Source organism: Vanrija albida (assembly GCF_041260175.1).
Source record: "Vanrija albida strain AlHP1 chromosome Unknown contig_5, whole genome shotgun sequence".
Taxonomy (NCBI): Eukaryota; Fungi; Basidiomycota; class Tremellomycetes; order Trichosporonales; family Trichosporonaceae; genus Vanrija; species Vanrija albida.
In genome coordinates, this window is record NW_027191424.1 from 686,868 (window position 1) to 713,108 (window position 26,241).

Sequence of the window (26,241 nt, forward strand, 5' to 3'; positions counted from 1 at the left end):
TATTCCCACGTGGAATGCGGAGATCGACTCTCAGCCCGTGCCGGATCGGCATGTAACGAAAGCCAAAAGTCAGAACGACGGCATCGCACTCTGACCATTACACCAAAGACATGTTTACACGCCGACTGGGCGAATCCTCGGCCCAGGCCGTTGCCTCAGCAGCACGGAGGGTATCGCGGCAGCGCACCGCGCTTGTCCCAGTCGCTGCTGCGCGATTCAACACCACCTCGGCACCGTCCTCCTCAGCTCGCCAAGAGCTCTCTCCTGACCAGGCAAGGCCAGTCAGACCGGCGCCGCGACGTGAGCGCCCCAGCCCACACCGGTCCAAGAACCAGCCAAAAGTAGGAAGACCAGAGGTTGTTCCCATTGTGAGTCCTCCAGACTGGCAGCGCTAATCCTCAGCCTGGGACTATCGGCGAATCCGGGCCCTCAGCCACTTTCCTCAACGCCCGACTTCGCGCAGCTCTCTACCCAAACGTCGATGCCAGGGGACATGCCGACCCGCCAGACGTGCCTACCGTTCTGGAGGTCTTCCTCCCCATGATATCCGGTGAGCCGCGCGGTAATCCGATGAACCACTTGCGGCAGGTAGCCGAGGTCTTGTCCAGCTACTACTCCGCCAACCCACCGTCGGACGACGTCTTGCCGGACGTAGCACGCGCGCTGGCATACTGCTGCTTGCGGCAGCCTTCAGTTGCCGTGCGATCAAGTAAAAAGGAGCCTCCTTTCGTCATTGCGTCTCAGTATGTCGCCTTCCTCCATGCCGAAGCCGCCCGAGCGAAGCCGTACGGGGCACGGATCAACACCCTCTTGGACGTCTATGAGGACCAGCTACGCGGCCTCACGGTCACCGGAAAGAAGGAGGCCCGCCTCATGGTCCCCTTCACCGTGGCCTGGTCCGTTCTCCGTGCCCGCGCTGGGCGGACAGGCCCTCCACCAGGCGACATTGTCCTCGCACTCCCGCACGCGTCGACGGTTCTCGGCGGAGCGAACAATCTGAACCTCGCCGACGACGCCGTGAGGAAGAGCATTGACGAGCTCTGTGGCGCAAAATCCGAAACGACACTGCCTACTACACCAGAAGCGCTTCAGTCTCGACTGGCTGCCTTGCGCCGAGGCGGATCACTGGCCAGTGTGCAGGCGCTGTGGTTGAGCTTCTTGGCCGAGTATGACAACCCCAAATCGGAGCACCCATTGGCAGCACCGGACCAGCGATATCAGGCCCTGTCAAAGTTTATCCACGCTGCCCGCTTGACGCGGAATCCTGGACAATCGGAGGAAGATGATCGGTTCATCGAGCAACTCGATGCCGCTGCGCTCGCGAAGGCGCCTAGACCAATGCCGTTGCCCGTTCTCTCCGTGCTCCTGCTCAACCCTGTTTCTCCTGCTCGCCGCAAGGAGGATACCGAGGTCCATGACGCCAAGTTCCTCACCACCGAGACGATCAGGGTTTGGGAACAGTCGCGGGGCATCCCAAAGGATCTCGATACCTATGGCGCGTACATGTCGCGACTGGGGCGCGCCCACCGGGGACGCGAGCTCATCAACGCTTGGGAGGAGCTTCAGTCGGATACCAGCTGCAGGGAACTGTACCGCGCGGAGACGGGCGACACCAACTGGCCCCCAACAAAAACGCTCAACCAGAACCTCGCTGCCATGTTCACCATCGGGTCCGTCACAGCAGAGTACGCCCAAGCGCTGTGGGGCCAGTCATTGGATCCCAAATCGCCCTTCAAGCCCGACCTTATCACCGCCAACACTGCCCTTCGCTTCGCTGCGCAGCTTGGTGATATCAACGTCATGAATGCCATCATCACGCACGCCCAGGAGCAGGGCCTGATCGCCGACGACATCACCTACACGACCCTCGTGATGGGCCTGCTCCACGCCAAACGGCCCGAGCTCGTCACCGCCACCCTCGAGGCCATGAGCAAGCGCGGCATGGAGCCCAGCTCGCACATGACCACCCTGCTCGTGCACGACATGGCGCGCGATGGCAAGCAGGGGGGGCTGCTGATGGCCGAAGAGTTTATCCGGCTGATGCGGAGCCGCGGCGTCAAGATCGACTCGTCGGCGTGGACTGCCCTCGCCGCTGGGTACTTCAAGGGCCAGTGGTTCCAGGAAGGCTGGCTGTCGCTCAACCGGATGCGCCAAGCCGGCCAAGACCTCAGCACGGTGCAGTACAACATCCTTCTCCAGCACGCCGCTTCGGCATGGCTGCGGACCGCGAAGAGTGCCGACGCGACCGTACCCGTCATCACCCTGTTCCGCCAGATGATCGAGCACAACGTCGCCCCCAATGCCGACACGTACACTGTCGTGCTCGCACAGCTGCAGAAAAGCCCCAACCTGGACGACCTGCAGACGGTGCTCGACGACATTGACGCGCGCAACTTCAAGACGAACAAGGGGACGCTGGCGCAGTTGATCGCGGCTTCGAGGCAGCGGGTTCGCCGAGGCGTGGTTTACTAGGCTGCGGGGTCGTCGGCCAGTCTAGTCCTTATCATGCATATGTGGGCCGTTGCTCTAGATTACCAGTTGTTCTACATGTTGCTGCGGGGTGTCGGCGGCTACAAGCCGAAGAAGTGACGCGTGAACCCGACAGCCTGGTACCGGTCGTAGGCTGAACGTCAGCGTGGCCCCTTACGCGCACACTCACCCCAGAAGGCGACCTTGCGGCCGTACCACTTGCCAAAGAAGGGCAGGATGAGCAGCGAGATGACGCCCTCGATCTGGCGCATCGACTCGTCCCACTCCTCCTGGATCAGTGCCGACTGGTCGTCGGAGAAGTCGCTGGCATCGGACGAGGGGTACGACGGCAGCGACGACGACGAGATGTCGGGCGAGATGTCGGCGGTGGAGAGGGCCGCGCGTGCGCCGGGCGCGCCGGCTTCGGGCCACGAGATGGGCATGGGGAGGGGTTGGGCGGGGCGGGGTGGGTACGGCTTAGCGGAGGCGGCGGTACGGCCGAGTGCTTGGCGGCGGTGGCGGGGGGTGGGACGTGCTAGAGGCGATGCGTGTGCTTGTGCTGATGCTGCTCTCGCAAACTAGAGTCGAGTGGAATGCACGTTGTGGTTGAATGAGTTGAATGGCCGTCGTTGCGGTTTGTCGCGGCGCTGATTGCGTCTTCGCTGTCGGTCGTCGATGTCGGATGAGCCCCCCCGTGCCTGGAATCCCACCGCTGCTCAACTCGGCCACCCACCCACCCCAGCCAGATTGCATTGCCGCTCGCAGCGCTCGTCGCAGCGACAAACTCGTTCTTCCCCTCTCTCGCATCCACCACTTGTCATCTACCACATCACCCGTTGCGCCGCGCACCCCGCCCCACCAGCCAAAGCATGGCTCCGGCGTGATCCCGCCCACCCGACCTCGACCTACCACTCCCCTCCCACACCCACCCCCCACAGCCCACCCCACCACACCTTGATGCCGACGGCGCGATACGCCCAGGGGCACGTCCGCTCCGGGTCTGGCGCGCACCCAGCGACGGGGGGCAAGGCGCCGGGCAGCCGGCGCCGCTCGTCTGGCCTCGCGGGCGCCAACGACGGCGGGCCGCTCGCGGACCCGGTGCCGGTCGAGGAGTTTTCCCCACCCCCATGGCGCACGGTGTTCAACTCGCGTGCTGATCTGGGTGAGCTGAGCGTCCTGGGGCCGCTTTCTGATGCGCAGGATACCCCGACTTCTACCCGAGCCGCCCGGGCTTCGGACAGCCAGAGGACGAGTTGACAGAGCAGTTTGTCAAGCAGGGCTTTGCATTCAAGCCGCCTGTCAATGCCACGGTGGGTGGGGGACGACGACGGCGCTGACACAGTCTAGGCCGAGAGCTTCTCGATGCACGGCCCAGTGTACCAGCAGCTCCAGGGCGGCGGGCTCGACAAGCTCATGGAACTCGGGCAGGAGATCATCACCCAGCGCAACGCGAGCATGCCGGCGTTCTCGTGAGTACCGAGCTGGATGGGATGGGGTGAGAGCTGACAATGACCGCAGCGAGCGCTCGTTCCGTATCCCCGTGCGCGTCACGTACAACGATACCAAGAGGCTACAGTTCCTCACCGACCTCGCCAACCCCGCGATCCCGCTCACTCGGCTCATGCGCAACCCCGTCCCACACGGGTTCAAGGGCGTGGATTTGCTCGACACAATGTTCATGCCGCCGCAGCCCCGCGTGACGGGTGTCGCGGCCGCGGCGAGGCCGCAGGCGCCGGCGGAGCCGATCCCGCTCGACCGAGCGCTTTGGTTCATCCGTGTGCTCGGCGCCAACGAGATCTCAGCACACCGCGGAAGAGCGCAGCCGACGGTCGCGGCAGTCCAGGCGCCGTCGCCGGTCGCGGCGACGCCCAGCTCGACGGCGACGGCAGCTCCCGCGGCTGCCCCACCGCAAAACAGCAACGACTGGTACACTTCCGAGTTTACCAACGCCTTTACGGCATGGCTGAGAATACAGCTGGGGCACTTGGTTCTGCCAGCCAAAGGCACAAAGCCAGCGGCCGTGTCGGCGGCGAACACACCGGCGCCGCCGGGTCCGCCCAAGGCGCCGACGGGTGTCCTCGGAGACGACAAGAGCCGCGCGAGGTGGCTTGCGAAGTGGCAGTATTCGAACGCACTGTTGCGAGAACTATACCGCAAGCGCCTCATCGCGTCACGCCTCCTCGTGTCCTGGCTCGCAGACTTCCTCGGTTCCGCCAACCTTGCGCAGCTCGGCTTCGTTACCCAGCTTCTGCACGAGAGCCTGGCTTACGTGTCAGAGTACGCGTACATTGGGCGCCACTGCGTACGTGCGGCATGCGCCAAGATTGAAGAGATTCGCGTGTCTCCGGCAAAGGAGGCCTTGGCAAAGGTCGAGGAGCAGCTGTCTTCCATCGTGAGGACTCTGTACGAGGCCGACCCCGAGGTCCTGCTCTCGCCCATAACGTGGACGAGGCATCAGGCACTGCTGGCGACGCTGGTCGAGTCGAACACACCGACATTCAAGGAGCTTGGCCGCCGCAACGACGCACTCGTGTTCAAGCCCGTCGCAGTCGATACCAGCACCAGCCCGCGGAGACAGCAGATGGCCGACATTCAGAAGCTTGACTCGATCTGCGCCGAGACCGACATGGCGGCGCTGTGCAAGTCGTACTTCAACGGCTCGTGCGCACCCAACTCGGCCAAGATTGATATCGAGAAGTTTGAGGAGAAGGTCTCGATCGCGCTCAACTGGGCAATGGGTCTCTACCAGATGGGTATCCACCGCCCGTACGCCGTCTACACGCTGTTCAAGAAGTGGCTCGACTGGCACGAGGACTACCGGCCCGACGACCACTTTGACTTCTTCCCGATCCTATACAAGTGGCTTGACACGTCCCTGGCCGCACAGAGGGCGGACAACGTCCTTGCCATCGGCATCTCGTTCGGCGAGCTCACACGACAGGGCCTGTTCTCGTACGGCCGGTACATGAAGACGCTTATAGCCTGCGGGCACAGCGCGCGCTTCAACACCAACGCCGACAAGCCATCTCACCACCTGGCGCTTCTCAACGCCATGCCCATCTTTGTTGAGGCCAGCGACTTGCTCGAGCAGCGCAGGCTCGTCATCAGTGGAGATGGCGAGCAGAGAGAACGTGACCAGATGGAGGAGGACCTCGCCCTCGACACGTATCGCCAGGAAGTCAAGGAGTATGTGCCCGAGCTGTTTGGCCTCAAGCGGTACGGTCAGAGCGCTCTCATCCGCGAGAGCATCGACTATGCGTTACCCTCGGCCGCAGGCATCACGCGCTTCCAGTTCGTACACTCGCGCTTCTGGCTCTTTGCTGCTGCAGTGAGAATATTTCAGCGCAGCGGCTCACAGCCCGCCATGGACGCGTCGACCTACGCCCGCGTCATGAACATCTTCCAGCAGTGCAGAGGATACTCGACACTGGCTGATTTCATCGTTCGTGGTATCACCGGCACCGAGGACGAGGAGATTCTTCTCGTCATCATTGACTCGATCAAGGGCGACGCACACGTCTGGACCTCGATTGACCGCTGGAACCAGATCACGACTGCACTCATGGAGCGCTTCCGTGCTATGCAGCGCAAGGGACGCTTCTTCGCTCCTCTGGCGACGCTGCTGCTGCAGATTGCGAGACAGGGCCGCCTTCCGACGGCCTCCGAGTCGGAGGTTCGTGCGGCGACGGAGAGGCAGAGGCCAGAGTCGCCCCCAACGCCCGCATTCACCGTCGATATGGAGCAGAGCATGGAGGGGCTCAAGCAGATCATCAGCAAAGGTGACTCTGCGAGGGCCATCTCGCTCGCGCCAAAGCTCTTCACTCGCCACGGCAAGTTTTCGACATGGGCCTCGACGTGGTGGACGACCATCATTGCCGGCGTCCAGGCTGGCGACCCCAGCTCGTCGAACTCGGCGGCTGCTGCAGTCGCGCACGTCGGCGAGGTCGACGACCATGCCGGTGACGGCTCGCTCAGCTCGGTGCTCTCGACCTGGCTCGAATCGCTGACACCGGCGACCCGTGTCGACCTGTTCGGCCGTCGTAACGTGCCGCCGGTGGTTCGATTCCTCCTTCTGCTCGTTGTCTCACGCCGAATCGGCTCGCTCTCCCTGTTCGAGCGCCTCATCTTCCCCGAGCTCAAGCACGCTGCGAGCGTCGTGTCGGCACCCCACCCCCGCCTGTCCAGCAAGAGGACGCACGCCATCGAATGGGCTGTGACTATGACGCAGCAGCTGCTCCTCTGCGGCCCGCACAAGAGTCTCGCGCCAGCCAACCTCCGTGAAGCGTACATTGTCCAGACAGCGCGCGCGACAGTCTTCTCGAAGGCCAACGTTGAGGGCCTCATCCAGCACCTTCCCGTCCTCGTGGTGCTGGAGCACTCCAAGGTTGTACCTGAGAAGACACGGGACCTCATCAGCAACATCTTCCGTGGACTTGCCGTCCTCCCCCAGTTCAAGACGGCCGCGTTCCGCAATCTCGACGTCCTTAAGGATGCGTTCCTGTCCAATGACTGGATCAAGAGGACCAGCGACTCGTCGCTCGAGTCAGGCATGGTCGAGCATCTCAAGCTCATCATGTCGGACAGTGTGGCGGGGTCGAAGAAGACGCCTTCGTCTTCGTCGTCATCGTCGTCCATCTCTGGCCTCGACCGCGGAGTTCGCTACAGTGCATGGAGGTGGACACGGATTGTCCTCGAGATGCGTGTCGAGTTCAAGCGCTTAACGATGCGGATTGCAAACAACGAGGAGCCGGTCGAGGCGCGACAGTCGCTATCCCGCCTCGTTCGGTCATCCCTCGACCGAGAGGCGAGCACGGACGACGTCGACCTCTTAGTCGAGGCCTTCCGCGGCGCCGACTCGGTGGTTGCGCAGGAGATTCTCTCGGTCGGCCTTGACCGTCTCGGTGTTCTGCTGTCGCACCTCCTGAGTGCGGAGGACCAGCACACGGTCGAAAAGACCGCGTTGGCCATCGATCTTGTGCTCCGGGTCATTGGCTCCGCGACACGCCAAGAGCGCCTGGACCCGACCACAACTGCGGCGCGAGACCGCCTCTTCTCGCTGCTGACTGTCGCGTTCCAATCCCTCGAGCGCCGTATCTCTCCCGAGGAGGAGATGCAGCTCCTCCCTGGCGCCAAGCCCGCCGACCCGGGGGACGTGCTGAAGGTCGTACTCCGACTTCTCCGTTTCGTCCTTGCCGTGCCACCTGCCGAGTTGCAGTTACCTACCGCGCCCAAGCCGGACTATGCCGCCCTCGCAGTGGCCGTCCTGCACCTTGCAGTCGTGAGTACGAACCGCCACAGGGTGGCACCTCGGTCATGACCAATGCTGATCACCGACCTAGGCAATCTGCGGGGCCTCTCCGGCACACAATGACCTGGATTCGATGCGCGACCTGCTGATCTACCTGGTGGACAGTGAGTGCAACTGCGGCGGGCGAGTATGTGCTGACAAATGTAGGCACTCCGCCGTCCTCGTCCTCGAGTGTCCACCAGGCCCTGCTGTATGAAACCTCGACCGAGCGAGTGCAGGAGCTTGTATCACGCTACCCCGCATTCTCCAGCGCGCTCCCACGACCGGCCCAGGCGTTCAGGGCTATGGCGCTGAGCGGCTCGCATGTCCTGGTGGACGACGTCGGCATCGCGCTCGATGACCGACCTTGGGAGATGATTGAGCAGATGGTGACGGTGCCAGTCCAGCGCCATCCCGACCTGTTCCTCGCGAGCAAGGCGCTCAAGGACACTGCTTCGATCCCCATTGCGCTGTTCCGGCCTCAAATCACCCGCGACGAAGTACCTGACGCCGTCGAGGACGAGTCGCGCCCGTGGGAGAACTCGGCGGCGGAGCGAACTCTGGGCAACGGCTTTGCGGGCGAGCCGATTGCGGCGCGCCAGACTGCGACCATCTTGTTTGCCCGCGATGACGGGAGTGCAATCGCCGACGAGGAGACCTTGACCATTGCCATGCCGGCTGTCCCGGCGAAGGTTCGGCGTCTGAGCACACGCATCCCAGTCTCGGCCGCAAAGCAGAGCGGCACGGTGGTGGACCCGATCGCTATCGACTCGGATGACGGAAGCGACGAGGAGGAGGATACGTCAAAGCCGGCGGCCAAGAGACCGCGGACGAGCTCAAAGTCCACTGCGAGTGGACGTCAGGTGACTGGAGGCAAAGCGCCACGAAAGACGTCTGGTGCCGTTTCGGCTGGGCAGACGGCACGCAAGGCGACTGCAGGCAAGGGAGTGCGGAGTGTATCAGGCAAGGATGTCAAGGGCCGGCGCAAGAGCTAGACGCTTGCGTGTATGGCCGCGTGTGCGCATAGCATGGAGTGGATTGATTGTATTGTAGAGTCTGCCTCGCACATTGTATGCATGATCTGAGCGGAGCGGAGGTGTGGCCGAGAAGATTCTCGGTGGTGACGGGAGGCATGAGTCAGCAACGGGAATCGGATCCAATTTGATTAACACAAGGTCGGACATTACAATCGGCTGGGTCTGATTTGAATTCGGCGGGGGGTGACTCCAATTTTGACACTTTCGGTGGCAACACTTGGCACACAAACCCCCCTCCATCCCATCCTTCGGCGACGACCGCGGCGCCGACGGCCAAGTCACGGCGACACCTCGCATCTTTGTCACCATCATCAACTCTTCAACCCACCTCATAGAGCCAGCAACATAGAGTGCCCGCTGGCGGCACATACACTCTCTCCCTCTCGGCTCGACTCTGCGTCTTTTACCACCCTGGCGCCTGACGCCGCAGCCCCCCCGCCTCCACTCACCCACCCCACCCCCCACCCCGCTTCTCTTCTCTTCGGACATGACCCTCGCGCCCGACGTCGCGCCGCCGATCGACCTCACCGACCTCTCGGACGGCGAGGAGGCGCCCGCCGCGTCTCAGCGGCGAGGTGGTGCTGCAGCTGCAGTCGCTGCCGATCTGTCCGCGCACGGGCCGCCCGCGAGCACGAGTGAGTCTCGCCCGCTCCATCTTCTCTCCTCATCTCCTTTTGCTAACGCCCAGTCTCTGACTTCTCCATCACGGCATCTCACGGGCCGGCAGCAGCCATGAACGCGAACGCAAACCGCTTCAGCAACGGGTTTGCAGCCTCGGCGGGGGGTAGCTCGGCGTTTGCCAGTGCCGGCCCGTCGTCGTTCGGCGGCGTGCCGGCCGCACCGAGCACGCCCCGCGTCCCCGTCGTGCCCTCCCTCCCCTCGTTTAGTTTTTCTGGGCCTACGCCGTCGCCGAGCTCGGGGACGTCGCAGGCGACGGCTATCGACGTCGACACGGTCCAGATCCGCCCAAACGCCAACCCCAAGAAGCCAGTCTGCATCGGCGCCTTCATGTCCCGCGCCATCATGCTCTACCCGAACCAGGCGGTCGTGCAGGGCCAGCAGCCGCCGCCGGGCAGCCGTGACCCGTGGGAGATTGTCAACTTTCGCGGTGTTGAGATGATCCGCGTAAAGTTGAAGGTGGGTGGCAAAGGTCGTGCCGATGAGCTGACAGCAGCTTCGCCGCGCAGGTCAGCCGACGCGCCCCGACGAGCCGTGGAGTGCCGTCAGCAGAGACGTCATCCAAGTCATGACGCGTGAGTTGGCTCGTGCAGCGACCGAGTGCTGGAGCTCTGCTAATCTCGCAGCCGGCATGACGACGTACATTGGCGACCTTGACCCCGCAGTGTCCGAGGTCCTTATCCAGATGCTCACGCGAGGGCTGTGTCGGCTGGAAGGCTTCGCCATGCGCTTGCAGCCTGATGGGGTGAGTGATGGGAGCTCGGCGGGGCTGACGGTGCAGAACATGTTTGAGGTCCGCATCAATGTCATGGTGTTTACGCTGCCTTCAAACATCAACTACATCAGGTCGACGCTCGTCGCCCATAATCTCTACCTCCTCGACCCCATGCCCCCATACGACCCGAACCGCCACGGCGAGCAGCCAGAATACGTCAACGCCCACGGCAGTGGACGCATCGCGTACGACCTGTACATGAACGCCCAGCGCAGTCACTACGGCGGAGGGTCATCCAGCAGCTTCAACCCCCAGATAGACAAGGCCAACCAGGTCGAGGTGCAACGCAAGCAGGTCGAAGAGGTGTTCAAGAACTTGGAAAACGGGCAAGAACTCGAGCAGAGCGATCCCGGACCGTGGATCAGAACCGAGCTCTTCCCTCACCAGCGCAAGGCGCTCACCTTCCTCCTCCAGGGCGAGCAGGACTGGACAAGCCTCAAGTCGGCCCGCAAGCGCTTCTCAAAGGTCAAGAAGGAAAAGGGAGAGAAGGTCGACGACGCGTCCAACGGAAACGAGAAGGAGCGGTCAGAATCACGAGACCCAAAAGACGACAACTCTAGATCCCTTTGGGAGCCCCAGCCCGACGACAAGGGACGCCCTCGTGTCTGGAAAAACAAGATCACCAACGAGCGTGTCCGCCTCAAGAAGGGCGAGCGGCCAAAGGACGCAAGGGGAGCGATCTTGGCAGACGACGTGAGTGCTGACGGGTAGGCGAGCTGGGGTGCACTCGCTGACACTTTCAGATGGGTCTTGGCAAGACGCTTTCGGTCGTATCGCTCATCGCTGCCACCCGCGCCGAGGCTGGAGCATGGTCTCGCAAACCACTCGAGAAGGTCGAGCTCGATGAGGACGACTGCAAGGAGGAGATTGGCGCGTCGGCCATGAGCACCAGAGTCTTTGGCATGCCTGATGACGACTTGGGGGCAGAGAGCTCCAAGAAGAGGAAGAAGCGTCCACGAGACGACGAGGCGTCCGCTGCTCTGCGAGCGCGCCGCGCACAAATCGTCAAGCGCTCCAAGGCCACCTTGCTCGTTTGCCCCATGTCGACCATCACCAACTGGGAGGACCAGTTCAAGGAGCACTGGGACGGCGATGTCGAGGTCATCGGTGGCACTTCTGCCAACGTCAAGAAGGAGCGGGATGACAAGAGCAGCAGTGATGAGGACCCTGATGACAAACTCCGCGTATACATCTACCACGGCACGTCACGAAAGGCCGACCCACGGTTCCTTGCCGAGTTTGATGTCGTCATCACGTCTTACAGCACACTCGCCAACGAGTACTCGAAGCAGTGTGCGACCTGCGGTGGTGACGACGAATCAACACCAGCAGACACCGGTGTCAACAGCAGCGATGAGAGTGGCCCCGTCGACTCGACAAGACCAGGGTCTGGTTCGCGCTCCACCAAGGGCGACCGCGAGTCTGATATCAAGCCTGCGGACATTGTCGAAGCCTTACGGACGACCAAGAAGCAGCCCAGGCGAAAGCTGGGTGCCACATCGGAACAGCGCAGCCCTCTCCAGCAGATTGACTGGTTCCGTGTCGTCCTGGACGAGGCCCACAGCATCAAGTCGTCGGCCACGGTCGCTTGCAAGGCATCATGTTACCTCGAGGCCGACCGTCGCATTGCGCTGACAGGTACCCCGATCCAGAACAGGATCGAGGATGTCTGGGCGTTGTTCAAGTTCCTCCGCTTGGGTCCGGTGGACGACAAGGAGGTCTTCAACAAGTTCATCATCACCCCTTGCAAAGCTGGTGACCCGGTCGGTATTGCCCGCCTGCAACTTATCATGCGAGCCTGTACCTTGCGTCGCACCAAGGACTCGACCACAGATACTGGCGCCAAGATTCTCAGCCTCCCACCCCGTAAAGAGGTCCAGCTTTGGCTCGAGCTCCGCGAGGACGAACGCAAGATTTACGACGCCCGTCTCGAGGAAGTCAAGATCGAGGTCAACGAGATGCAGGCCAAGAAGGAGCTTACCAAGAACTACGCCCATGTACTTCAGCACCTTCTGCGCCTCCGCCAGACTTGCAACCACACCGATCTTCCTAGCTCGGGTGCAGTCGAGGAAGACTACGACGGCACCATTATGGAGTACGATGTCGCCATCCAGGGCATCGAACGCCACGGCCTCAGCCTTGCCCGCGCACAATCCGTCCTCTGCTTCCTCAAGGACACGGCCGAGGGTGCCGTGTGCGCAGAGTGCAACAAGGACTATGCGCCCTACTTCCCATCCTTGGGGCTCGGCGGCGCTGAGGAGGGGCCCAAGCCCGAACTGGTCGACAAGAAGGGCAAAAAGGTCCAGGTGAGACCCATCCTGACCAAGTGCATGCACATCATCTGCTACACTTGCTTCAAGCGCTCCGTCTGGCCTCAATACCCCAAGGGCCTCAAGGGAGTCACGCGGCAATGTGGCGTCTGCGACCAGATGCTGCAGCTCGACTATGACATCATCCAAGTCGACCCTCCAGCCGACGATCAAGACGCGGCAGAGCCACAACCCAAGAAGTCGACGAGACGCAAGTATGTCCGCCCGCCTGGCGAGCGCCCCAACTTGTCCACCAAGATGCAGTATCTACTGGACGAGCTCATGCGTTTCTCGAAGCGCAACAAGTACTCGGAGAACTACGACCCATGGTTCCAGGGCAGTCCCGACGACGAGGTCATTGAGCTCGATGATGATGGCGCGCCCATCGCGGTCAAGAGTGTCGTCTTCTCGCAGTGGACGACCATGCTCGACCGCATCGGCGACATGCTGGACGAGGCCAACATTCGCTTCTGTCGCCTGGACGGCACCATGACGCGCGAGGAACGTGCCCGGGCGATGGACGACCTGCGCACAAAGAAGAAGATCGAGGTCATGCTCGTCTCGACGCGCGCAGGTGGTGTGGGCCTCAACTTGACGAGCGCGTCGCGTGCATATCTCGTGGATCCGTACTGGAACCCGTCGGTCGAGGCCCAGGCGATCGACCGCATCCACCGTCTCGGCCAGAAGCGCCCCGTCACAGCCATCAAGCTCATGGTCAAGGACTCGGTGGAGAAGAGGCTCTCCGACATTCAGCAAAAGAAGGCAAACCTCGCCAATCTGTCCCTCAAGAACATGTCGCGCCAGGAGCTCATGGAGCAAAAGGCCGACGAACTCATGCAGCTGTTCAGTTGACCTGATCACTTCCCGTTTCTTTCCATCCCCATTGCACATAGTATCACATCACAACATCAGAGGCAACTTGCATTATTTGACGCCACTCCTGTACCTGTCCTTAATTGGTCACATGCATTACCGTTTGTTACTGGGTCGTCTTCTATGGCTTTGCACATGTCGAAGCGGACAGGCTATGGATGATATGGCGAGCGGAGTGAGAGAGGAAAGAGATAAACAAAGGGTGACAAGGTCAAGGCAGCGGCCCGCACTGCCCTTCCACACCGAGGACACGGCGGACATTATTACTTTCGGGGGCCAAACGTGACAGTCATGGTCGACTGGATAGAGGAAGGGCGGGACGCAGTGCTGACACTCGACTCCTTGCGTGTGCGAGTGGTCTTCTCCGGCCCGCCGTTGACGTGCGCTCTCTCGTGGTTGGAGTCGGCGAGCGTGAGAAGAACCTCGCTCTCAACCGGGGCTTCCGTCGTGGGGAACTGCTTGACATCGGCTGCTGGGGAGAGCTTGGTCGACCCGATCGACTCGTAGCTCTTCTTCTGAGTGACCCTGCGAGGAGGGGGGCGGAGAACGACGGGGCGGAAGACGGGCGCCGGACGCGCCTGACTTGGCTCGGGGGTGCTGACATCGGATTCGGCATCACCGTTACTCATCACACTGCCCGCATCACTGGTCGTGAGAGAGACATTGTTGGTGCGGCGGGACGAAGAGGCGGGGTCGGGGCTGGCGTTGCGCTCCGGCGTGGGTGACGTCGGCTCCTTGATGACCGGGAGAACACGGTTCGGGTCCTGGTTCGCCTCGTCCTCGAGCGCTTGCTCCGTCTCCTCCGGGGCCTCCTCCTGCTCGGGATCGCCTGCCTCGCGGGCAGGGGCGAGAGCGAGTTCGAGCTGGGGTGTCAGGTCGTGCCCACCGCAATGAGACTTACCTTGGCCTGAATGATTGCCACGCGGCTGGCCACACTGTCGTTCTTGGAGCTCGACAAAAGGCGATCGGCCGTGCTGATCTGGTCGCTGTCGAGGATCGAGCCGAGGCCACGGCGGACAGATCCCTGGTGAAGGGCACCGATTACACTCATGGGCTGAGTGTCTACACTGAACCGCGTCTGCGTCGAGTCTCGCGTGCCGGGGCGAAGCCGGGCCTTGTCTCGGATTGTCGATGACAACGACTTGGGCGAGGTTGGGGGCGAGTCTGGCGGCGTCGACGCAGACTGCTTCTCTGGTGACTCGGGGCTGTGAGGAGAGTCGTGTTCGCTGTCGAGGAAGGGCATGTGCTGGAGAGCATTGGTGATCTGCATCTCGATGACGTCCATGATCTCGTTGCGCTCGCGCTCCAGCTCCTGGATGCTACATGTCAGTCGTGTTGAAAAGAGCGACACGTACGAGTGGTGCATGTCGGACAGCTGGCGCATGGCCTCGGCTCGGGCGCTTTCAGTCTGAACGAGCTTGTTGGCCAGCTCGGCGTTCTCCTTGACCTGCTCGTTGTTGACTGCCTGTTAGAAACGAACGATAGCGGAAACTCACTGTTTGACAGACGGCGGGCCTCGCGCTGCTCCTTGTCGATCTTGGCCTTGAGATCGTTGGCCTCTTGAGAGAGCCGCTCGGCATACTTCTCGAAAAGCTCGAAGCGGTGCTTCCAGTGTTCACCCTCTTGGATGAGCTTTTGGAGGCGGCGAGTGATACGAGCAACCTTGAGCTCAAAGTCGTCACGGCGTTCGACATAGTGCAGAGCACGCTTGCGCATCATGGCCTTGGCGAGACGCTCGTTTGCAGTGAGCTGCTCCTGAACGCGCGCGTTGCCCGACTTGGTGAGACGCTCAAAGAACGTCGGCTTCTTGTGCTTGTCGGCAAGAATCCTGTCAAATACAGCAACCACCGCGCTCTGGTTCCACCACTCGGGAGGGTCAAGACGCTCGCCAAGGTAGCGAGGGCGGACAGGACCATGGGTGACGTTGTTGATGTTGCGGAAGATTCCCTTGGGGAAGGTCGCGCGATAGTCGATGGCGACTGAGTGCTCCGATGGGTAAGTGTGGCCAAGAGCACTCATCAACCTGTGTCTGGCCTTCTCGCGCTTCTGACGGGAGGGCAGAGCGGCGGCAGGAAGGGACTTGACAGTAAGCGAGTTTGTGTCAAGGTCGACGACAACGACCTCTGGCGGGGGGGTCACGAGGTAGCGGGCCTCCGTGGCAATACCGATAATGTACGGTCCCGGGTCCTCGACAATGAAGGTCGTGTCGCGGGTGTGGATGTTGGGAAGAGCGATACCATCCCAGCCGCGGAGCTCGACAATGTACTTGAGTGTGTCGACGGCGGTACCGAGCATGCCGGGGTGGCGCGAGCAGAAGATGACCCTTCCAGAGTTGGTTAACGCGACTTCGACACAGGTGAGGATGTGGTCAATGTCGAGGGCTTGGAACAGCGGCCACATCTGGAAGTCGACCTTGACCGTACGGATCTCAAAGTCCAGAGCACCAGGCATGGTAGCCTCGATGGCTACCTCGTCCTCTGAGTTGGTACCAATGGGGAGACGGAAAGGGTCTCCGGCGCGAGGGGCGTCGGTGTTGAGGAGCGAGAAGATCTGCCTCATGTGGGAGCGGGCATCCTTGGAGTATCGGGCCCACTGTTCGTCAGCGCTGCCGGGCACTTTCAACTCACACTGAGACGAAGGTAGTCCTGCATGACATCGTAAATGGGGTATCGAGAAACTGGCGTCAGGAATGGTCCCCGTGAGTCACTCACCCAGAGTCAAAGCATAAGGCATCCAGAAAACATCGCTCGACTCGCCGAAGGCCTGGGCAGCATCGCCAACCGAGTACTCGGTGGGGTCGTTGGTAAAGGTCGTCTCTAAGTCCGAATCGCTGACACCAGTGACCTCGGTGTCAGTGGCGGTGTAGTCGGAGGGAGCACCCTTGCCCTTGGCGGACGAAGACCAAGGCGTCTTTGATTGCACACGGCGGCGGCGAGACTTGTCGCGTGCAGCCGCCTCTGAAAGGAGCGAGTCGGCGCGGGGACGGGAAGCGGTGCGCTGCTTGAAGATCTTGAGCTTTGCAGCGCGCTCCTTGTCGGCGTGCGACCAAACAGTGAGAGTCACGCCATGGAAAACGAGGTCGGATCCATAGGTCGTGCCGCGGAGGTGCTCCTGACCAATACCAGGCGTGGCCGAAGGAGCCTCGGTGGTGACTGACTGGAACTGGTCGACGTCGACGCCGGTGCGCGAGCTGCCCTTGCGGTCATTCTGAGCTGCCACTGCAGTCAATGTGCTCTTACGGGACACACTGAAGGTGAAGGTGTGGCAGGTAGTCGGTGGCGCCAGGGTAGAGTTGACGACCTCGACGTCCTTTGGGTGGGCGTACTTCATGGTTCTGGCGACGAGACGCGAGGCGCCTTCCGGGCCGGCTCCTGGGACCGTCTTGGCCGAAATGTCACGGCGAAGGACCGAGCCCAAGCTCCGGTTGGAGGACTTGGTCTGGCGGTTGCTCCACTCCTCGCTCTTCTCACCACTAAAGGTACTACCGAGCATGTCGGGGCGCCAGAAGACCCCGAGCGAATCCTCCAGGGGCTGAACGCCTAGTGTGGCGTCCGAGTCTGATAGCGACCATTGGGCGGGTTCCTTGCCAACGTCAGATCCGAACAGCACAAGCCCTTTCGCGGCGTGCTCACCTTGCCAAGACCGGAAACCAAGTAGAGCGAAGCAAGGCGCGGCTGCGGGTCGGCTCCTAAGACCTTTTCGGCTTTGACTTTGGCGCCGAGGCTCATGACTGAGCGGTTGAGGCGTTTGTCAAAGCTGCCAATCACGCCCACGCTATCCGAGGCGGACGACAGCGCACCCACGCGATCGGCAGATTCACCAATCTCGAGGTGAATGTCTCCTGGGGGCGAGGAAGGAGTCACCGGGCTCTTCTTCTTCGAGCCATCGCGCGACTGCTCAAACGAGTGCGACATGATGAACGGGTGGTCGTCCGAGGGTAGGGGTGAACGCGGTGTGGGGCTCCTGTTGGGTATTGGGGTAACGGAACGAACAGATCCTGGTCGGATAAACGGGGTCTCTCGACTTGTATCTGTCGGAGGGCGAGGGAAGACACGGGCGAAGGGGTCGGCCTTGCTGAGGACTGAGTGGCTGGACCTGGAGGACGACGACGATAGGCGGCCCGGAGGAAGGGAATCTGATGGGAAGACGGACGTCGATGGGGAAGGTACGGCGAGGAATGCTGGAGCAAAGTCGTTGCCAAGGTGGTGGGCTGTGGTCTGGGGGAGAGGGTGGTGACGGTGAGCGTAGTCTGGAGACTTGTTAGTCTTTCGTGAGAACATGTGAGATGGGAGATGGAAAGGGGAAGAGAGATGGCGACGAAAGGTAGTGGGAGTGGGTGAATGGTCGTCTGGGATATGGGATGGGCGTGACTGGGCTGGACCAGGACAGTTGCCTTGATCAAGGTGTCAAGGGGGGAAGGCGAGGAAGGAAGGAAGGTGGACGGTAGGTGGTTAGGGGCCAGCATGTGGACCCATGGACCAGGGGTGGGTGGGGTGAGGGAGTTTATGACAGAGGCGTGCAAGGTAGCCAGCTGCCTGCTCCCTCCAAAGTCACGGCGCGGAAAGGATGGGCTAGAAGAGAACTGACCAGGGCGCTAAGAGGAGAAGATCCAAGTTGGGTGTGAAGACAGACGGATGAGATGGGCACTGTTGGTGTGTGCAGTGATGGGCGTGACGCGGCGATGGGTAGATTATGCGATGGGGTGATGTGTCTGAGTGATGAGACCTGCAGTCGAGGCCGAGGTTGTCGTGAGGGACGAGGGACGACGAGGAGGACCGTGAGGGGTGAGGGCGCAGAGTGTAGTGTGCCTTGACAATGACGCCCAGAGTGGTTAGAACCTCGTCGCTGATGGAATGGGAAAAGAGTGTGAGTGAGTGTGAAGATGATTGTAGTAGTCGTAGTAGTTAGAAGTAGTAGAGGGAGGGGTCGGAGACTCAAGCTCGTGTCGTCGTCGACAGTGCGTGCGCGCGCGTCGCGAGAATGGTGCTGTCGTGAGCCGAGGCAGCGAGACAGCGCGAGGGCTCGAGAACGCTCTGGCCTCTCGAGGTTGCGGCAAAGCTTGAAGCCCATTGCGCATTGTAGACCTGAACATGGCGCCGGCGACGGCGGCGGCGACGAGACATGGAACGGGCGTCGGGCAGCGCGCGCGCGAGCGCTATGTGCCGGACGCCGTCGCAACGCCGGCGCCACGACAAAGCTCGCGCCTGGCCTGGCCGGGCGCCAAAGGGCGTCATTCGCCGCGCACTGGCCCCATTGACTTTGCCCGTTTGGGCCGTTTTGTATCAGTTTCAGGTGTTGCAGGCTCAAACTAGCGCAGGGAAGGGCGCCGAGCCACGACAATGGCGAGACATTGATCAGGTAGAGTTGAAGAGGCTCACGCCTGCCCGCGTGACGAGTTTGAATTTGATGGCTCTGGCGCTCGTGGAAATTGTCGAGACAGACATTGTTGGAGCGGACTGTGCTCAGCGTCCAAGTGGCGTCGGCGAGCAAAGATCCGCGACCTGCCTGGCGCCGCGGTGCGCCCCGGCCGCGCATCAGTGCGCAGGGTGGGGGAGGGTGCCCCCCGTGTCGCATCTGCGTGCAAGGGCGCAGGGGGGGAGTTGGGTGGAGAGGTGAGGCATGCCAAGGACGGACTGCGAGAGGCAGAGTGAGAGTGGGTGAGTCAATGTGCAGAGCAGAGCGTACAAGGCTAGCAAGTCTCACCGAGCCTACCTCCACTCACAAGTCTACGGCTGGGCCGGGCGCGGAGATCGTAGCAACCCCACTATCCCACGTGATTCCACCACCTCCACTTGCAACATTCAAGATTTTCCAGCCAAACCATGATGTCAAAACACGACCTCGTCCAATCTCACCCAGTAACCATGTCCGGAACGACGACAAAAAAGCGCAAGAGCGACACCAACGGCGCGGGCGCCGGAGTTCTCGACCAGAGCGATGTCATGAAGGCCATGCTCGCTCAGGCCCAGGCGCAGGCCACCGCCGGCAGTGACGACGACGACGAGGAAGGCTCCGGCTCTGACTCTGACGAGTCTGGCAATGACTCTGGGGAGGACAGCGATGCCGGCCCGGCCGTCTCGCCCTCCTCCTCTCGCTCTCCATCACCAGCTCCCCGCCAGCCCGCCGCCTCAGTGGCCACAACCTCGCGCGTCAAGCTCCCTGCCCGCGCTGACGTGAAGGGCAAGGCCGCCGCCTCCCCCGCGGACGCCTTCGACGGCCCCCGCGCCGCAGCCCACGACACTTTCGCGTCCCTCGGCCTCTCGGTGCCAATCATCAACGCGCTGGCAGTCATGAACATCCGCAAGCCGACCGAGATCCAGTCGGCGTGCGTGCCGCCCATCCTCGCCGGGCGCGACTGCATCGGCGGCGCCAAGACGGGCAGCGGTAAGACGATGGCGTTCGCGCTGCCCATCCTCGAGTCGATCGCGCGCGACCCGTTCGGCGTGTACGCCGTCGTGCTCACGCCCACCCGTGAGCTCGCGTACCAGCTCAGCGAGCAGTTCCTCGCCATCGGCCGCCCGCTCGGCCTGACGACGGCGACGATCGTCGGCGGCATGGACATGCTCTCGCAGGCGCAGGAGCTCGAGCGCCGCCCCCACGTTATCGTCGCGACTCCGGGTCGGTTGGTCGACCTGCTCCGCTCGGATGCGGTGGGCAAGGGCAAGCTGTCGCGCGTCCGCACGCTCGTGCTCGACGAGGCAGACCGCATGCTCACGCCGACGTTTGCGCCAGAACTCGCGTTCCTGTTCGAGCAGATCCCGGCCAAGCGCCAGACATTGCTCTTCACCGCCACCATCTCGGACGCGATCATGGACTTGGCGAAGAAGCCTCCTCCGCCCGGCAAGCAGCCGCCGTTCGTCTACCGCGTGGCATCCGACACGCTCACCGTCGACCGCCTGAAGCAGAAGTACCTCTTCATCCCGAGCCAGATCCGCGACCCGTACCTTTACTACCTGCTGCTGCACCCGCCTTCCGACATTGATGTCGCACTGCGGCACAAGGTCGCCAAGCCGAAGGAGAAGAAGAAGCAGCAGCGCGGCAAGAGGCAGCGCTCCGAGACGCCAGAGGACGACGAGGCCGCGGCCATCCCGCCAACAATAGTGTTCACGCAGCGGTGTGCGACCGCACACCTCGTGCACCTGATGCTGCAGGAGCTGGGCGTCCCGTCCGTGCCGCTGCACTCGCACCTCACCCAGCCACAGCGCTTGCTGTCGCTCGCGCGCTTCCGCGCCGCCGAGGTGCCGGTGCTGGTGACGACCGACGTCGGCTCGCGTGGTCTCGACATTCCCGAAGTCGCAATGGTCATCAACTGGGACTGCCCGCGCCGCGGCGACGACTACGTGCACCGTGTCGGTCGTACTGCTCGTGCCGGGCGCGGCGGTGTCGCCGTGACGGTTGTGACGGAGCGCGACGTCGAGCTCGTCAAGAGCATCGAGGACGAGGTCAAGGTGACACTTACGGAGCTCGAGCTGCCGGAAGAGCCCGTGCTCGAGAACCTCAACAAGGTCTCGGTTGCGCGGCGAGTGGCAACCATGGTGGGTATACAAGTCTAATGATGCTGACCCGCGCAGGAGATGCACGACTCAGGCTTTGGCGAGCGCCAGGCGATCAACAAGGCCAAGGCGATCAAGCGTGCGAGGAGGGACGCGGCGAAGTGAGGTACGTGGAGTTGGCCTCTTACACGACTTGTCTCCCGCCCTGTGCCCCCACGACTTGCCCCACCCTATGTGATGATACATCTACTCAGCTCACTTCGAGCGCAAAGCGCCTTGAGACTACTATTTTTCAATATCTGATCCTGCTCTCCCCTCCCCTGCTCGTGCGAGTGGGACGCCGCTGACGAACGCCAGGAGCCACGCCAACACTCTGTAGACATAGACCATGCCATTAATACTGCATTTCCCGCGAGGCGGTGCGTTGTGTTCGCAAGCGAGGCAGCGGCGCCGGGCCTGGCGCCGACGACCCTCCAAGCAGTGCAGTGTCGGCGTGTGGTCGTGCGAGCGGGCGCGCAGCGTGTTGGTGAAACTAGTCGTCCGTCGTTGTCACCTCTGATGTCACCGAGCGAGGTCGCCGCCGTCGCCAGGCAACCGCCGAGGAACTAGGCCGCTGCTAGCATTCCGGGGTGCGGCGGCGTGCCTTCGGGGGCGGGACGAACGTGCGTCTGGGCGGCGGCGTCGGCGGCGGCGTATGGTACACACATGCATGTAGTGGTGGCAGTAGTGGTAGCAGTAGTGGTGGCAGTGATGGCAGCGGCGACGGCGCCGAGTGTCCGTGTGCGTGTCCGTGTCCGTGACGATCCCCTCGGCCTAGCTCTTCTCACGCTCAGCGCGCACGCGCCTCACGCGGCCAGTGTACGGCCTCCTCGGCGCCTCGGGCTCGCTGTCCTCCGAATCGGCGTCGCTGCTATCCGGGACGAAGAGGGCCACGGGGAGCGCACGCGCGTGCCGACACCGCCTGGGGCCCGCCGCGCCGCGGCACACGCCGCCGTGCGTGACGAAGACGTCGTGCGCGATCGCGAAGAAGAGCACGCCGATGCCTATCCCGACTGGGGGTTAGTTTGCTCCGGCAGGGGGGCTTACAGCAGAGGATGAGGAGGTCGGTGATGCGCGTGCGCTCGAGCTGGGCGGCGCAGAAGGCGAGCTCTGGCGCTGTTGGGACTGGGGCCATGGTTGGGGAGATGGAGAATGAGAAACCTGCACGCGGGGTGGTGAATGTGAATGAGTGCGGGGCGACGATCTGGCACAGGTGTAGTTATAGCGTGCCAAGCCGGCGCAACGGCGACTGTGTGCGCGTGCTGGATCGTGCTGCAGACGAGCAGGCAGAGAGCTGGGAGGACCCAGCCAGCAGAGGAGCACTCGGCCAAGCCACAACATGGCCAGGCCTGCGACCCGCGGATGGACTGGACGAGATTACGCCCTGACGACAAACTCTCCATCCGCAGTTGGCCCGGAGTGCATCCTCAGGCGGCGCCGGCCGGGGTATGGGCCAAGCGAGATCGAGGACAGCAACACCGCAAGCAGGAGGCAGGGCTCGTGGATCGGGTCACCCGTCGTCGTTGCGCCGTCGGTGGCACAACACACGCCGCATGCAGGCAGCACAGCGACGCGCACCTGTCAGCGCACGCAGGGCTGCCCCCACCCACCCACATGCTATTGTCCTGCTCGTCTCTCTCTCGTCCACGCGTGCAATGCATCCCGCCCAGGCCGCTCGTAACCGGGCCCGCCGCGACCAGATCTCATCTCGCCCAGGGTTTGCCGTGGCGTGCGCGGCGTGCGCGTCTGGCCGGTCCACCGCCGCGCGGCCAACAATCGGGCCAACGTCAAGCGATGGGCCGCGTGGCAAACCCCGGGAATACGACACAACATAACCCAACTCCTAATCCCCCACGTGACCTCCCTCCTAATCAAGTTTCTAATGCCCCGAGCGCACGGCTCACCCGGAGCCCCACACCCACGGGACCAAAAAATCCATATGTCACCATCGCTTTCTTTAGCCAGCTTACCCCCCCGCCCACGTTTATGCGCGCTCGATGCGCGATGCTATCTCGCATCGCAACAACTCGCATCAAAATGGCACAGAGCAAGGGTGGGTGCGGCGTCATGGAGGCAGCTCACCCCAGTCCTCATCGGCGTCATCGGCGGCTCGGGGCTGTACCATCTCGACAACCTCAAGTTTGTGTACGTCCCCCTCCCGTTTGCAAGCGCTGACGTCAAGCCGCACCGTCGAGGTCGACACTGTAAGGCAGCTGCTGGGGTCGCGCTGACAATAGCCCTGGGGCAAGCCCTCCTCGCCCATCTCGATCTCGACCCTCCCCAACGGCACCGAGATCGCCTTCATCTCCCGCCACGGCGCCCACCACACCATCACGCCCACCGAGGTGCCGGGCCGCGCCAACATCGCCGCGCTCAAGCACCTCGGCGTGCAGGCCATCGTCGCGTTCTCGGCCGTCGGCTCGCTCCGCGAGGAGATTGCCCCCGGCCACTTTGTCATCCCTGACCAGATCATCGACCGCACAAAGGGCATCCGCGCCGACACCTTCTTCCGCGGCGACGGCGTCGTCGTCCACTCGATGTTTGGCGACCCGTTCAGCAACAAGCTCAACAAGTTTGTCGCGCCGCGCGTGGCTGAGATCCTCAAGGACTCGGGTGTCGCCGTGCACACTGGCAAGACGGTTGTGTGCATGGAGGGTGAGTGCGAGCGCAGCGAGCGCAGCGAGCAAGCGGACGAGCGAAGTAGGGCGAAGGGCAGGAGCGGCTAGGTAGCAGCGGCTAGCCTTGCGAGAACGTGCAAGCCTGGGCAAGCACCAGCCACGCAGCCACACAGCCGCCTCAACCCCCGCCCCCGATGCCCGAGCCGCCCAAACACCCCCCGCTGACCAACCCAGGCCCCGCCTTCTCGACCCGCGCCGAGTCCCTCATGTACCGCCAGTGGGGCGGCGACATCATCAACATGTCGGTCATCCCCGAGGCCAAGCTCGCGCGCGAGGCCGAGATCGACTACACGCTCATCTGCACGGCCACCGACTACGACGCGTGGCGCGTCGGAGAGGCGCCTGTGACCGTCGAGGAGGTCGTCAAGACGCTGCACACCAACGCCGGCAACTCGCGCGCCGTCGCCGCCGGCATCCTCGAGGAGGTCGCCAAGCACGTCGAGTCGGGCGAGCTCGACGAGATCAAGGGCTCGATGCGCTTCGCGTGCATCACCCGCGCCGAGAGCCAGTCGGCCGAGGCCAAGAAGAAGTACTCGTTCATCCTGCCGTACTTTGAGTAGGCGTGGGCGTGGGGGTGCTTTGACGCCGGCGTTAGTAGATAGATGCATAGGGCGGCGCCGCGACGCACCAGCGGTGGTCGTGGGCCAGAGCAGCTCAACCTTGCTCAAAATCGTTGTGCGGCGGGGATGTGACTGGCTGCAGCGGCGCGCTGCGCAGCGGCGACTGACGTGACGGTGGCGTGCTCGTCGGTCGTCGGATCCGGCACAGCGCGGGGAGGGGCCGCGCGACGCCGACGCTGCGTCGGTGTCGGCGTGTCGGCGTGAGCCTCGCGTGTGGCCGTCGGCGCGGTGAAAAGCGCATGAGGAGTGGTGACGCCGCGGTGCGGCCACACCGCGTTGCCGTGCGACGTGATTGTGCCTCGCCGCGCCGTTGCTGGCCGCCACAAACCCGTCCCGCATGGCGTCATACCCTGCGCCTCGCTCACGCGTCCACACACAATCAGGCCCTCTCCCTCCATCCACCACCACCCAATCCACCATGGCCCCGCTCTCCGCGCTCCTGCCCCTCATCCTCGCGCTCGGCGCCTCCGCGGCTCCGTCGCTCCTGATAACCCCGAGCGCGCCGACGCCCTCCCTCGCGCCGTGCCTCACGCAGGCCTACCACGGCGCCTATGGCGGGCAGCACGTCTTCCTCCCCTCGGACGCGTGCGTCGCGTCCGGCGCGGCGGGCCTGCTCGCTTCCGGAAGCCTCGTGCCAGCGCGCGACGGCGAGGCCGTGGTGTGGGTCGGCCCGGCGGGTGTGCAGGGCGCGAGCGGGCGCGCCGCCTCCGACGTGTTCGCCGACATCTCGGCCGCGGCGCAGGCCTTCCTCCCCCGCCTGCTCGACACCCCGCAGAAGGTGTTCAGCGCGGGCTCGGGCTCGTCGTCGCCCGTCTCGCTCCTCCACGCGTCTGACGGCGCCAACCCCGCGCTCTTCATCTCGGTCCCCCGCGCCGCGCTCCCGCTCCTCGACACGCTCCTTCCCCCGCACTACGTCCCCGTCGGCGTTGCCCCGAGCCCGGTTGCGCTCGGCTACGACGTGCCAGAGCACTACGCGCGCCACCTCGCCAACGTGACCAAGGCGCTGCGCTTCCGCCCCGAGGTGGCGACCGTCGTCAACAGCATCGACGCCGACGCCATCCGCCGCGACGTGCGCTGGCTCACGGGCGAGGCGCCGAGCGGCATCGTCTCGCGCCACAGCTTTACCGAGGGCGCGCGGGTCGCAGCCAAGTGGATCAAGGAGAAGGTCGAGGCCACCGGCGCAGAGTGCGAGTACTTCTCCTACCTCGACGGCTTTTCCCCCGACGTGCTCTGCACCTACCCGTCCAACTCGACCGAGCGCGTCATCCTCTCGGGGCACTACGACTCGCGCGGGTCCTTCGGCTCGACGCGCGCGCCCGGCGCCGACGACGACGGGAGCGGCACGAGCCACGTCCTCGCCGTCGCTGAGGGCATTAAGCAGCACAAGATCACGTTCGACAAGCGCGTCACCCTCGCCTTCTTCTCGGGCGAGGAGCAGGGCCTCTGGGGCAGCCACTACTGGGCAAAGTCGCTCGCCGAGGCCAACGCCACCGTCGTCCTCCAGATCCAGGCAGACATGCTCGCGTACCGCGTCCCCGGCGAGCCGCTCCAGCTCGGCCTGCCGGCCACGATCGAGCTCCCCGAGGCCGGGTGGCTCGTCGCCAACGTGTCGGCACTGTACGCGCCCGAGCTGCTCGTCGGCCGCACGGCAGCCTGCTGCTCCGACCACCAGAGCTTCATCTCGTACGGCTTCCCCGCGACCCAGGTGTTTGAGCGCGCTGGCTGGATCGCAGACCCCATGTACCACAACTCGGGCGACCTGGCCGACCGCGAGGGCTACGACTTTGAGCAGATTGCGAGCATTGCAAAGGTGACGTTTGCGACGGTGCTCGAGGTGGCCGGCTTCCACACCAAGTAGGCGGGTAGTGTGCACCGCGGGGCAGTAGAAACATCATACAATCGGTAGAATGGAACAGATCATGCAGTGGTCATTACTATATCTATCGCTCGTCTCTAGCTCTGCTTGCGTCTACGCTCGCGCCG

The 26,241-nt window shown here is 63.2% G+C and overlaps 9 protein-coding genes across 9 annotated transcripts; 6 read left to right on the forward strand and 3 right to left on the reverse strand.

Annotated features, from left to right (window-relative positions):
• Window positions 1-570: 570 nt before the first annotated feature.
• Q8F55_006389 (uncharacterized protein) lies at window positions 571-2,472 on the forward strand (the record flags this gene model as incomplete). The annotated part of the gene is made up of 1 exon (XM_069354849.1): window positions 571-2,472. One exon carries the CDS (start codon window positions 571-573, stop codon window positions 2,470-2,472), a length of 1,902 nt encoding a protein of 633 aa, XP_069206920.1.
• Window positions 2,473-2,570: 98 nt separating this feature from the next.
• Window positions 2,571-2,912, reverse strand: Q8F55_006390 (uncharacterized protein; the record flags this gene model as incomplete). Its single annotated transcript, XM_069354850.1, has 2 exons — window positions 2,571-2,623; window positions 2,660-2,912. The coding sequence occupies 2 exons, from the start codon at window positions 2,910-2,912 to the stop codon at window positions 2,571-2,573; spliced, it is 306 nt and encodes a 101-aa protein (XP_069206921.1).
• A 514-nt stretch (window positions 2,913-3,426) lies between these two features.
• On the forward strand, window positions 3,427-8,751 carry SRB8 (RNA polymerase II mediator complex subunit; the record flags this gene model as incomplete). Its single annotated transcript, XM_069354851.1, has 6 exons — window positions 3,427-3,631; window positions 3,670-3,779; window positions 3,817-3,938; window positions 3,988-7,747; window positions 7,809-7,881; window positions 7,925-8,751. The coding sequence occupies 6 exons, from the start codon at window positions 3,427-3,429 to the stop codon at window positions 8,749-8,751; spliced, it is 5,097 nt and encodes a 1,698-aa protein (XP_069206922.1).
• A 529-nt stretch (window positions 8,752-9,280) lies between these two features.
• Window positions 9,281-13,407, forward strand: Q8F55_006392 (uncharacterized protein; the record flags this gene model as incomplete). Its single annotated transcript, XM_069354852.1, has 6 exons — window positions 9,281-9,428; window positions 9,482-9,930; window positions 9,968-10,046; window positions 10,098-10,216; window positions 10,253-10,939; window positions 10,990-13,407. 6 exons carry the CDS (start codon window positions 9,281-9,283, stop codon window positions 13,405-13,407), a joined length of 3,900 nt encoding a protein of 1,299 aa, XP_069206923.1.
• Window positions 13,408-13,691: 284 nt separating this feature from the next.
• Q8F55_006393 (uncharacterized protein) lies at window positions 13,692-17,342 on the reverse strand (the record flags this gene model as incomplete). Its single annotated transcript, XM_069354853.1, has 7 exons — window positions 13,692-14,291; window positions 14,330-14,747; window positions 14,784-14,889; window positions 14,925-16,020; window positions 16,056-16,105; window positions 16,140-17,010; window positions 17,061-17,342. 7 exons carry the CDS (start codon window positions 17,340-17,342, stop codon window positions 13,692-13,694), a joined length of 3,423 nt encoding a protein of 1,140 aa, XP_069206924.1.
• Window positions 17,343-19,292: 1,950 nt separating this feature from the next.
• DBP8 (putative RNA helicase) lies at window positions 19,293-21,086 on the forward strand (the record flags this gene model as incomplete). Its single annotated transcript, XM_069354854.1, has 2 exons — window positions 19,293-20,963; window positions 21,000-21,086. The coding sequence occupies 2 exons, from the start codon at window positions 19,293-19,295 to the stop codon at window positions 21,084-21,086; spliced, it is 1,758 nt and encodes a 585-aa protein (XP_069206925.1).
• Window positions 21,087-21,734: 648 nt separating this feature from the next.
• On the reverse strand, window positions 21,735-22,095 carry Q8F55_006395 (uncharacterized protein; the record flags this gene model as incomplete). Its single annotated transcript, XM_069354855.1, has 2 exons — window positions 21,735-21,973; window positions 22,008-22,095. The coding sequence occupies 2 exons, from the start codon at window positions 22,093-22,095 to the stop codon at window positions 21,735-21,737; spliced, it is 327 nt and encodes a 108-aa protein (XP_069206926.1).
• A 902-nt stretch (window positions 22,096-22,997) lies between these two features.
• MEU1 (S-methyl-5-thioadenosine phosphorylase) lies at window positions 22,998-24,198 on the forward strand (the record flags this gene model as incomplete). Its single annotated transcript, XM_069354856.1, has 5 exons — window positions 22,998-23,013; window positions 23,048-23,105; window positions 23,143-23,164; window positions 23,198-23,615; window positions 23,813-24,198. The coding sequence occupies 5 exons, from the start codon at window positions 22,998-23,000 to the stop codon at window positions 24,196-24,198; spliced, it is 900 nt and encodes a 299-aa protein (XP_069206927.1).
• Window positions 24,199-24,676: 478 nt separating this feature from the next.
• On the forward strand, window positions 24,677-26,116 carry Q8F55_006397 (uncharacterized protein; the record flags this gene model as incomplete). The annotated part of the gene is made up of 1 exon (XM_069354857.1): window positions 24,677-26,116. One exon carries the CDS (start codon window positions 24,677-24,679, stop codon window positions 26,114-26,116), a length of 1,440 nt encoding a protein of 479 aa, XP_069206928.1.
• Window positions 26,117-26,241: the final 125 nt, after the last annotated feature.